The 11,375-nt window shown below is 55.4% G+C and overlaps 2 protein-coding genes across 6 annotated transcripts in view; one reads left to right on the forward strand and one right to left on the reverse strand.

Moving 5' to 3' along the window:
- Window positions 1–9,660, forward strand: part of Jarid2 (jumonji and AT-rich interaction domain containing 2) — a 226,800-nt gene extending 217,140 nt beyond the window's left edge. For all 3 annotated transcript variants that reach the window (XM_003468848.5, XM_013151364.3, XM_005003278.4), the window contains 8 exons: window positions 40–110; window positions 746–860; window positions 2,710–2,815; window positions 3,512–3,694; window positions 4,155–4,285; window positions 4,935–5,118; window positions 6,580–6,687; window positions 7,791–9,660. In XM_003468848.5, coding sequence (XP_003468896.3) covers window positions 40–110; window positions 746–860; window positions 2,710–2,815; window positions 3,512–3,694; window positions 4,155–4,285; window positions 4,935–5,118; window positions 6,580–6,687; window positions 7,791–7,973 — 1,081 coding nt within the window. In that variant the 3' untranslated portion in view covers window positions 7,974–9,660. The remainder of the gene's footprint in view (window positions 1–39; window positions 111–745; window positions 861–2,709; window positions 2,816–3,511; window positions 3,695–4,154; window positions 4,286–4,934; window positions 5,119–6,579; window positions 6,688–7,790) is intronic.
- Window positions 9,661–9,964: 304 nt separating this feature from the next.
- The window catches only part of Dtnbp1 (dystrobrevin binding protein 1), a 118,662-nt gene continuing 117,251 nt past the window's right edge, over window positions 9,965–11,375 (reverse strand). For 2 of the 3 annotated variants that reach the window (XM_063259904.1, XM_063259905.1), the window contains exons 9-10: window positions 11,228–11,371; window positions 9,965–10,301 (exon numbers count right to left, since the gene is read on the reverse strand). In XM_063259904.1, the coding sequence (XP_063115974.1) occupies window positions 10,048–10,301; window positions 11,228–11,371 (398 nt within the window). In that variant the 3' untranslated portion in view covers window positions 9,965–10,047. The remainder of the gene's footprint in view (window positions 10,302–11,227; window positions 11,372–11,375) is intronic. The other variant, XM_063259906.1, reaches the window with a different exon arrangement.

The following is an 11,375-nucleotide window of genomic DNA, read 5'->3' on the forward strand; positions in this document are numbered from 1 at the left end:
CCTCCCTCAGCCTGTGACGTCCCTTGTCTTCCCCCACAGGCACGGATGGAACCTCACCGTCCTCCCCAATAACACAGGGTCCATCCTGCGTCACCTCGGTGCTGTGCCTGGTAAGCTTGGGTATGATCCCTGCCAGAGGGTATGAGGGCACGAGGTAGCTTCTGAGCAAGGCTGTGCACTGGAATTTGGCTTTCAGAGCAGGGACAGATGTGGTCATGATTGAGGAAGTCAGCAGAGCTGTGGAAGGCGTCCAGTTCCTCAGCATCCAGGAGCTGGGGATGCTCCAGGCCAGCTTTGACCCCAGCGAAGTGCTTTCAGAGCCAGGGCTGCAAATGGATTTGGTTTGCTGGCTGTTGTCACAGATGGGTGCAGAATCCACGGCAGCTTCAGACTTCAGGGGGAGCCAAAGGTCCGTGGAGAGGAGGGAGGCCTCTGCCTTGCGCCAGGAGCCCATGTCCTGGAGCCTGTGGCTTTTGGCGCCTACTCCCTGCCTTGCCCTGCGGGCACCTGCAGTGGTCACCAGTCAGCACCCTACTACCCAGGATGCTTTTCACTAGTGCTTGTCACAGTGTCCTTATTCTTGGGTTCACTTCTGTAGAGAAAGCAGGGAGCAGCAGATAGCTTCACACCGAGTTCTGGCTGGTTTTGAATCTCATTTATGTTTCTGGAGGTGGGTGTTTGTCATCACTGTAACTCTGAGACGTCATCGTGTACTTTAAAATGCCACCTTTCATATGTGTTTCAGGAGTGACTATTCCCTGGCTAAACATCGGCATGGTCTTTTCTACCTCATGCTGGTCTCGAGACCAAAATCACCTTCCATACATTGACTACTTACACACTGGTGCTGACTGCATTTGGTGAGTACTGGCGTGTGGCGGGGCCGTTCCATCTCCTGGGGACACAAGCCTGTGTCCTGCACTATGCGGCTGCAGCATGAGGGAGCTTGTGCCAGTGTGTGGTCCTGTAGCTGGCCTTGCTGGGCTGGTGCTGTGCTGTGTCTGTTTTTAGTGGCCGATAGGAAGTGATGATGCTTAATCCCATCGAGTCTCCCAGCCCAGCCCACCCCACCGCATGCTCAACCCACGCAGGCTGAGTTCTGTGTCCTAGGACAGTGCTGCTATCAGGAAGCGGAGCCTCTGTGCTCACAGCCTGGGTAGCAGTTGATTGTGGGTCCTGCATGGCGCAGAGGCGGCCATGTGGGTGCTGACATGGGAGTCGGTACCACCCCATTCTGGTCCCACTGGGGCAAGACTGAGGCTCAGGCAGGTGGGTGTGGAGCCTTAAGATGTGGTCATAGCATTGAGGTCAAAGTCCAGCCACTCACCGTGCCGCAGCCCTTGCCCTCACCCTAGCCCTGGCCTGGCCAAATTCATAGTTTGTGCTCATCTGAGGCTGTGGTGGGAGGGGCTTGGGTCCTGCTCCCCTGAGTGAGGGCGGAGGCCAGGGTGGCAGGTGGAGCACTGTGGGCTCTTTGAAGTTTCCTCCCTGGACTGTGCTGTTGGAGAAGAAAGAAGGAGGAGGGATGTGACCAGAGAGCTAGGGGTGGGTGGTATTTCCTACAACATGTGACTTAGAAACCCTGTATTTAAATCACAAATTAGTAACAGAATATGTTGGCTTTGAAATAATACAAGCAGTTAAAAAAAATACATCACTGTATGGGCTGGGGATTTAGCTCAGCGGCATAAATACCTCCCTTGCAAGCACATGGTCGTGAGTTCAATCCCCGGTACCGATAAAAGAATACATCACTGTGGAGGATTCCTCGACTCAGCAGCTGAAACGAGAGTCTGGCCTCAAAGCAGCAGGGGTTTTTCTAGGCACATCTGAGTTTGCCTGTCAGCAGCTGCTCACCTAGCTGGGCCGCCAACTGCGGTGACTAGTGGGTCCCCCTGAGTGGCTGCCCCTAGGTGATCAGCAGCTTGGTTGGTGGCTTTGACAGTCTGAGGCCTGCCAGGCTCCTTGCTGCTCTGACATCCCCTTGCCCGGGGAGGACTTAGTGAGGCTGACGGAGTCCTGGGGATGTATCGGGCCATGCAGGCCCCCTGCTTTACACTAGGTATCCCCACACTGACAGCGTGTGACACCAGAAAGTCACAGGTCATGAATGGTACTGTGGGCTCCTTGGGACTTAGAAACAGGACGCCGGGCACCCTGAGCCCTGTCTCCACAATGTTTGGGGGTTGTTGAAGTACAGAGGGCCACCGTCTCCCAGGTCCCTCATGGAGCTTTGCCATTTCCATTCCTAGCAGCCATAACTTCACCCTTGAGGTGCTGCACTCCCCATCTGTCGCCTTCCCCCTGCCTAGGTGGAGAGCTCCAGGTTCTTTTTCTGCCTTTCCTGGTAGCTGCTGCAGGCCCTCCAGTCACCCTGACTAGAGAATCCAGAGGCCTGTGCTCTCTGCCATAAGCACCACAGACTTCCAGTCCCCTGACAGCTGCTTCATAGAAAGGGTGTCAGTGCCGGCGACCTGGTAGGGAGTTGACACATATCTGGAGTCGGGGAGAGGCCAGGAGGCTGCAGTAGCACCTGATTCTTGTTTGCAGCTGGCGTCGAACATCTGGCTCGGTGGCTCTGCATAGGGGTCACGTTTATATGAATAAAGACGACCAGCCATGCTGCCAGCTCACCATGGTCCAACTGCTCTGAGCCAAGCCCCTTCTCCTGGGCAGTGGGCACTCAGCAGCCTCCCTGTTCCCACCCAGGTATTGCATTCCTGCTGAGGAGGAGAACAAGCTGGAGGACGTGGTCCACACCCTGCTGCAGGCCAATGGCACCCCAGGGCTGCAGATGCTGGAGAGCAACGTCATGGTAGGGCCTTGGCTGTTTGCTGGCTGCCTTCCAGGGGCAAGAGAACAAAGCAAATAAATCCTGCGCCTGTGGCCTGTGGCAGGAAAAGCATGCTAAGGACTTCCATCCAATTGCATGGCCACAGGGTCCTGGGTGGCTGTGCAGGGCCTGACGTAGGCTCCAGGCTTGAGGCACTGGCTCTGGGCAGGCCTCTGCCAGGGCTGGACCCTTGGAGCCTGGGCCCTGACCAGGGAGGAGCACCAAGACCTCTCTACCAGCCCTCCTGCCATCACAGGGCTGGAGAGCTCCACGGTTCTTGTTCCTTGGAGCTGAATCCTGACAAAGCCGGGCAAGGCTACCATGCCTTGTGTTGCATCTGTGCTGCCCAACAAGCCCCATGGGGAGGGGAATGCAGTCAGCACCCCCTCTCTGCTCTGCTCTGCTCTGCCTGGGACTGGCCCTGTCCCCCAACCCTGGCAGCAGCAGGCGGGGTGGGAAGGACCCCTGGGTTTGGGGCTGAGAAGCTGGTGGCTCTGTGCTCTGCCCTGGGGCTGCCACATAGCCTTTGATTTCCTAAGGGAGAAGAAACATACTGTCTTCCAGAGTGGGCCCCTTCATAAGGTCTTAGTGCCCAGCTAGCTGGCCTGGAGCCCCAAGGCAGCAGGTAGGGAGGGTCCTAGGTTGGGGTGCAGGTCTCAGCCAGCCTTGTCTCCCCAGATCTCCCCGGAGGTGCTGTGCAAAGAGGGGATCAAGGTGCACCGGACCGTGCAGCAGAGTGGACAGTTCGTTGTGTGCTTCCCAGGGTCCTTTGTGTCCAAAGTGTGCTGTGGCTACAGTGTCTCAGAAACTGTGCACTTTGCTACCACCCAGTGGACGAGTATGGGCTTTGAGACCGCCAAGGTGAGTGCGCCCTCCCACCCCCACTCCCATGCGAGCCCACAGAGGTGTGTACACGTGCGCTGTGCTGCAGACCAGCCCTGGGCCCATGTTTCTTTGACCCTTTTTGGGGTGAAGATTGGTCTGGGCAGGGGAGTTGCTGGGGTTTGTGGGTGTGATGAAAACTTTTGATGCCCATTACTGAGCAATCCCTCTAAAGCTGGGGAGCTGGTGCAGTCTCTGCAGGGAAACTTGGGGTGAGTGTGAGCGGGCTTTGCTCACTATAAAGCTGTGCAGCTGCCTTGGGGCTGGCAGCGAGGTGCTGGGCATTTTCGTGGTGTGTCCTGCAGAATCCTAGGATTTTCAGTAGCTTTAGTGCAAATGCAGTTAAAATGTTGAGTTAGGCAGCCCCACCTGCCCCCTCCACCAAGAACGGCGACCATGGTTCCTAACAGCACCACTGAAGGCCGTGCCCGTGTTTCAGGAAATGAAGCGCCGCCACATAGCCAAGCCGTTCTCCATGGAGAAGCTGCTCTACCAGATTGCACAGGCCGAGGCGAAGAAGGAGAACGGCCCTACCCTCAGCACCATCTCAGCGCTTCTGGACGAGCTCAGGTGCCACACACCCTGCCTTCCATGCAGGGATCTGTCATGCGCAGGCTCCCTGCTGCTTGCTTACTGGTGCCATGACATTCTGTCTTTCTGGGTGAGGGAGTCTTGCTTTCCCAGGAGCAGACAGTGTTAACCGCAGCCAGGGCAGTGGTGCGTGCTCGTAATGCTAGTTGCAGGCTGAGGGCCAAATTTGAAGCCCAGCCTGTGCAATTTAGCCTAAATTTCAAGAGACATTGTCTTCAAAAAGGGCTGGAAATGTGGCTTCAGTCTCCAGCCAGAGAAACAATAAAAAAATAGTGTAAATCCCCTTTGCAGAAATAGAAGGTGGGCTGGGACCCCTGGCTCTACATTTTAACACGTGGAGTCTCATTGGACCTGAAGGCACAGGGCTGACTTGTCCCCGTACACAGCTCCGCGGTCCCTCCCACTTATGACAGGCTATAGGCAGTGCCACTGATGACAGCAGACAGCATGAGCATAACTTGTGTGGCACAAGGACAGGACCCTCTGTGACCTTACATGGCCCTGTGGTGTGTCACAGCCTCCCTCTGGGGCTCTCTGAGCTTCTGACAGCCATGCTCCCCAGCTGGAGCTCGGGCAGTGGCTGGCAGACCTGGGGCCCGCCTCATCTGAGGCTCTGTGTTGTCTGCAGGGATACGGAGCTGCGGCAGCGCAGGCAGCTGTTCGAGGCCGGCCTGCACTCGTCCGCACGATACGGCAGCCACGATGGCAGCAGCACAGCCGCGGATGGGAAGAAAAAGCCTCGAAAGTGGCTGCAGCTGGAGACGTCAGAGAGGCGGTGTCAGATCTGCCAGCACCTGTGCTATCTGTCCATGGTGAGCTGGGGCCACCCACCAGCCCTGTTGCCACCTCCCATCCACTGCTGCCCCAAGATTCAGCTCTTTCCCTGGGGTCCCCTTATTCAGTCCCCAAGGACACTGGCCTTCAATTAGACCTGGATTTCTTGAGGCTGCTCTGGTCCTTACTTGTAGCCTTGCTCATCTCCCCCGCTGGCTGCAGCTGCTTCTCCTAGCTCTGCTGAGCCTGTCTCACACAGCCTGGCCACTCCCTCCTCCACCCGTTCTGCGCCCTCAGGGCCAGCAGCTCAGCCACTGAGACTGCACGTGTGGCTCTGCTGCTTGCAGTTCACCGCTTCGTGGCCCAGCACGGCTCTTTGGGACATGTGAAGGGTCCAGGCATTTCCAGGGAAGCAGGGAGCCCTGCCCGGACACCCAGGGCACCTTCTTCCCGTGTTCATCCTCCTTTGCCTGCAGCAGCCCCTGCTCAGCCCATCCCCACGTGGTCACTCTGTCTCTGTCTGCCTGTGCACACAAGGCAGAGAGGGGCTGGTATCCACGATGGCCCTGTTTTACCTGAGGCCCCTGCAAGTGCAGTTGCTTGGGATGCCAGTTGGCAAGCGCCTCCCCTCACCCACCAACACACAGTGCTTTCTGCGTCCTTCCCTCTGTCCCCCAGAGCTGTCAGGTTGCCACCCAGAGTGATACTGTCATTCTCGGGAGTGACTCAGTACTGTCTGCCTGGCTGTTCCTCAGTGGCTGTGTGATGACCATGAGTGACACAGGCCATCCCTGGGATTCCTGGGCTGGCCGTGGGTGGGGCCTTGTCACATGGCCTTCACAAAGCTGTGCTTACAGAGTTGTCTCCTGGCATTTCTCTCCAGGTCACCAGTGTGTTTGTGCATTTTTGATTGGTTTCTTCTGTCCTTCCCCTGCGGGGTTCTGAGATGGTGGTAGTGTTTGTGTCATTTCCCTGCCTCCACAGTCTGTCCTGCCCTTTGCTAAGGAACACAGGAGCCCAGGTCTTCCCTCCTCTTCAGACGCCTGTGCCCGCAGGCACCTGCACAGAGACACTGTGTGTCCTCTTTCTCACCATCAGTGGGGTACCCTGTCGCCCTAGGCAGGCTGCTGGTCTGTCTCTTGGCTCCACTGAGGCTGCTGTCCCACTGTCCCCTACCCCTCGTGCTCCCCATGGCTTTGTGCTGTCTCCACTGGAGGGGTGGGCTGGGTGACTAGACACATGTCCTCCCAGTGCTGAGGGCTGGAGTCACTCGAGTTTAGGGGAGACATGAGGGTCATAGCTCTTGCTTGTGGCTGCACTGCTCAGAGCGAGGGTAACAAGCCGGGTGCCCCGTGGTTGCAGCAGCCTGTTGTCCTCTGGCCCAGCTCTCACACCCACTCCCAGAGACCCTACTTGGACCCAAGGGTCTACTCAGTTTCTTAGCCCATTTTAGCACTTTGTGTCCCCTGCCCTGGCTCAGCTGTGCCTGCCCCCCGCAGGTGGTGCAGGAGAATGAGAACGTGGTGTTCTGCCTGGAGTGCGCCCTGCGTCATGTGGAAAAGCAGAAGTCCTGCCGCGGGCTGAAGCTGATGTACCGCTATGACGAGGTCAGTGGCAGGCAGGCAGTGGGTGACAGACAGCAGCCATCTCCAGCAGCTTGGAGCAGTGGCAAACCTGGGAGACTGGAGGACATGATGGCTTCAACAGCTTTTGTGCACACTGACCTGGCCGGAACCTCGAGATACAGATTTGGGCTTATTCTGGTTTTCCCTTCCTGTCCATGCCACCTCCGGCCAGGTTCTGTCCTCCTGTCATATAGTGGTTTTGCTCCTGAGCGTGCATTCCCTGGCAGCAGGACTCCACCTGCAGGATCATGTGGGCCACACTGGCTGGGGCAGTCAGCAGCTGCCACCTGCCATGCTCCGCTGCTGATGTGAGGAAGCAACTCTCAGTTGCTCCCACTTTGCAGACCTTAAAGTGCCTCCTGAGGAGCTGGGTGGCCCCTGCCATGAGAAGTGCCACTCCTTGGTGGCCTGTCATGCACAGTAGGTTTGGCAGCTTCTGGGCTGTTCCCAACGGGAAGCTAGCAGTGCCCTCCTGGCTAGGCCAAGCCACATCTACAGATGGTGGCCCTGGCTCAGGGGAAAGGACACCTGCAGCAACCTGGGCCCAGCCCCCTGCCCAGACTCTCTTGGACACGAGCCAGTGGCCGAGCTGGGCACAGGGCCCGTAGTATAGGGCAAAGGTGTTGCTCCCCAGGGTCCTCAGCGCCTGTCCAGATTAACTAAGAAAGGAGGGGACTGTATCGCAGGCTGAAACTGGCCCCAGGACGTCCTGGCTGAGGCTGGGCCCATGCCTCATGAGCCGTTGTGCTGCCTTGAGCCCTTTCTAGCGGTCATCTTACAGTCTGGGACAGCTCTCTTTCCACCTGACTCGATGACCTCTTCTGCGGGCTGTAGCTCCGGGCTGAGCCAGCTGTTGGCGGGAGGTGTCCCCCACCCGGTTCACCCTGGAGTCCTCCCCCACGGCTGTGGTGCACATCAGTGAAGGGATAGGGAGGCCGTCGCTGCTGTTCTGCAGCCCTTGGGACTGCTGGTGCTGCCTGCCACACGTCTTCTGGAACCTCAGGCAGCCAGCTTGGCGCCCTGCCGGGGTGGACCTCAGGGGGCTCCAGTTCACCCCTAACTCACATCTCCCCTCCACCCTGCAGGAGCAGATCATCAGTCTCGTCAATCAGATCTGTGGCAAAGTGTCTGGCAAGAACGGCAGCATTGAGAACTGTCTCAGTAAACCCACACCAAAACGAGGCCCCCGCAAGAGAGCCACCGTGGACGTGCCGCCATCGCGGCTGTCAGCCTCCGGGTCCTCCAAAAGTGCTTCGAGCTCATCATGAAGACGCCAACCCCATGGTCGATTTATATATATTTTTTTGTAATTATTATATTCTAGTTTGGAGTACTTGCTGTAGGATACAAGCTGTCTTTGCACTAGCTCTAAAGAAGATTTTCTTCTGGTTTTAGAGAACTAATTTTGTTTTAGCATTAAACTGTTGGAACTTTTTTTTGTACTTAGAATACCTAGACACTGCAGTCAGATTTTTGAAACTGCCGTATATTCACTGTTTTAAAAACCCTTGGGGGCTATATTAATTTGTATTGCCCCTATATGGCTGACAGAAGCCCTTCTTGTTTAATTTTTTTTTATAATTGTTGGGGAAAAAAGGCTTTTTAACCCATTTTTGAAGAGGGTGAAGTTTGGAGAACAAATTTTAAATCCATCAAGTCATGTGAGCAGATTTTTCTAGATCAGAAAAGGGATAGGAGACACACACAGACACACACACACACACAGAAAAAACTTGAAAAGAAATGGCTTTACTTTGGCTGTCTTTTCTTCTGTCATGTGCGAGATGAGTTCGTGTTTTCAGACCGGAGAGGCCCGCCGCGTGCGTGGCGGTTACGGCAGCTGGAGGCGGAGGTTGGCGTGACCAGGTTCTCGTGAGCAGCCGGATCACTATGCATCGGGGACAAGACAGCCTGCCTGCCTGCCTGCCTGCCTGCCTGCCTGGAGGGTCACTGACGGAGACCTGTGCCTGGTTTCATTAGGAAATCCATTCTGTTATTTTTTGGTGCTGTTGGCTACTTTATCAAAAACCCTTCAATAGCATCCTTAAGGAAAAAACGATGGAAGCCACAAGTGCTTCTTTGTCATCGACGTGCAATCTTTCCGACATTCCATCTTCATCTCACTGCTTTGTTTCACACCTTCACAAGTCAGCATTAATCTTTTTTTAAAATTTGTTTTGTTTATGATCACATTTAGAGCCACTAGGAGGTCTGCAGTTCTTTTTGAATGTGAAAATGCATTTGCGCTCATCTATTTTTTTCTCTCCATGTTGTAACAAAAAGAAAAAAGAAAAAAAAATCCCATCCCTTTTGTACATACGCCTGTAAATTGTTTTAAATACTTGAGCCTTTCTCGGAGGGGAGGGGAGGTGAAAGACAGATGAAGAAAAGCCTTACACTTCAGTTTCTTCATCGGGTGGATCGGATGCTTACAGGGTTTTTCTTGTAACATTTATAAGTGCTGCTTACATCACTGAACAACAACAACAAAATAATAATGGAGTAGCTGTTGCCCTTCTCCGGTTGTGTGTACAGTATGTGTGGAATAAAAAAGGGAAATTGTTTTCACAAGCTGTTCTTTGTTTCATAAATGGATTCATCGACCCCGTAGCTACCCATGTTGCACTGAGCTTGCCGGTGGTGACGGCCAGGAGCGTCCTAGGATCCACTTTGTTGGTTGTTGTTGCAGAAGACTGAACTGTTGGAATATTTAACAATTACATAAACAGTCAAGTGTTTTCCAATGTGGTTGTCCGGTTTTTATGGCCTTGCTGTGTACTTTTCCCTCTTTTGACAGTAAACTTCCGCCTATGGCTTACAGTTTGACATTTAATTTATTAGCGCTGCTCTGCACCCCTCCTTGTGAGGGAAGACTTCATGTGGTTTATTGCCAGTTTTTGTTTACTTTTCAGGTTTGTACTACAAGGTTTAATAATAAAAACAAAATTTTTTGGACATTTGTCTGTCTTGTGGAAGATGAGTGGATGGGAGGGGCTGGGCGTCCACCGAGGGCAGGGAGGAGCTGGCGCGCTGAGGCTGTGCAGCTGAACCCAGGCCTCAGCCAGATGGAAACCAAGCCTGGCAGGGTTCCCCGCGAGGGGCAGGTGGAGCACTGCTTCCGTCTGCACAGCTCCTGGGCCCGGCCACCCAGGAACTCAGCCCAGCGCCCCGTCCAGTCCCTTCCCTGTCCCCCGTACTCACGCGGCCTTGGGACCCTTGTAAGTAGACGCCAGTGCACAAAGCAGCTACGCACTCGGGGTTCACAGTCCTCAAGCTTTATTGTGCACGCTTCTCAGCCGCTCTCACACGTCCCCGGCAACCGTAAAACCCAGGCTGCTCCACTCAGACATCGTGACTCGAGTCACTGTCCCCACTGACGTCAGAAGCAGCCTTTCTGTCAGTGTGGAAGGTGGCCAGGGCAGTGTCCACCTGCACCTCCTCCTCATCTGCCTGGACCAGGGGACCATCCCCACCCTCGGCATCCTGGGTGGCAGTGTCACTGCAGGCAAACGGGGAGGAAGGTGGCTTGGGAGGTAAGTCTGCAGGATTCGGAACCTGAAGGGTGATTTCGTTCTGACAGGTTTCGGATTCAGGCCCTGTGAAATAAAACAAGGGGCACATCTGTCAGGAAAAGACTGAGGTGGAGCTCGGCCTGGTGACAGCTGCTATCAGTGCCCAGTGCTGAGGACCTGCCACTGAGTGCCCTCAGCTGCTCGACTCTGGCCCAGCCAGCTTTGGGACCCTAACGTCCAGACCAGGTGCTGCAGCACCAAAGGTGGGGACTGACCCCAGTGCAAAGCCACAGCTGGAACTGGTGACTACTCGGCATCTCCCAGTGTCGTGGAACTAAACTTCTTCCTGGAATGACAGCACGCAGAGTCAACTCTGCTGTCTCCCTTCCTCCCCAGAGGGGACCAGCCTCACTTCTAACCCATGCAGGATAGGACAGACAGTACATGCAGACCACTGCCTCCCTGGGAGGACCCCACGCTCACACATGCCAGACGGGAGACACGGAGTTAGGGTCTGGTGCTGGGGACTTTCCTGAGGTGGCACGAGGAGCACTGAGCTTAGCTCTTTTACTCACGTATGGGGAGCAATTTACAAGCCCAGACGGGGAGGTTACAGAGCCCGACAGAAAGAATGCAGTGAGGGTTCAGGTCAGTGAGGCCTGGCCTGGTGGCGCCTCCGCAAACCCTCGCTGACTGAATGGGGGACAGTTTCCGGAGGATACAAGGTGGATTCTGAGTGGCAGAGTTCTGAGCACCTGTGGCGGCCTTGGCACAGTGAAACTGCTCCTCACTGAGGTGCTGAGGAAGGCAGGAGCTTTACAATGACAAAGCCACAGTTATCCCCAGGCCAGAGGAGAGGAGGCAGGTTGGGAAGGCCCTGCCCTGTTCCCTGCGGGCCCTGGGCAGTGTGAGGAGTCAAGATGAGCTTAGAGATCTGTATACGGTATCCGCTCAAATGCAATGAATGTCACTAAGTACTGGCTTGATTCACGTACACTGGTGGCCCCTACCTAGACCAGGGGACAGCATGGTGTTATCTTCGCCACCTGAATTTAGGAAGACGTCCAGAGCCTCCTGATCGGAGATGTCCATGAGGTCCATCTGCTCCAGCATGTCCACGTTCACCTCCATGGAGGACATGCTGCCCATGGGCTCTGC

The sequence above is a fragment of the Cavia porcellus genome, unplaced genomic scaffold (assembly GCF_034190915.1).
Source record: "Cavia porcellus strain 051 isolate PalLab524CR breed Dunkin Hartley unplaced genomic scaffold, mCavPor4.1 scaffold_13, whole genome shotgun sequence".
Classification (NCBI taxonomy): Eukaryota; Metazoa; Chordata; class Mammalia; order Rodentia; family Caviidae; genus Cavia; species Cavia porcellus.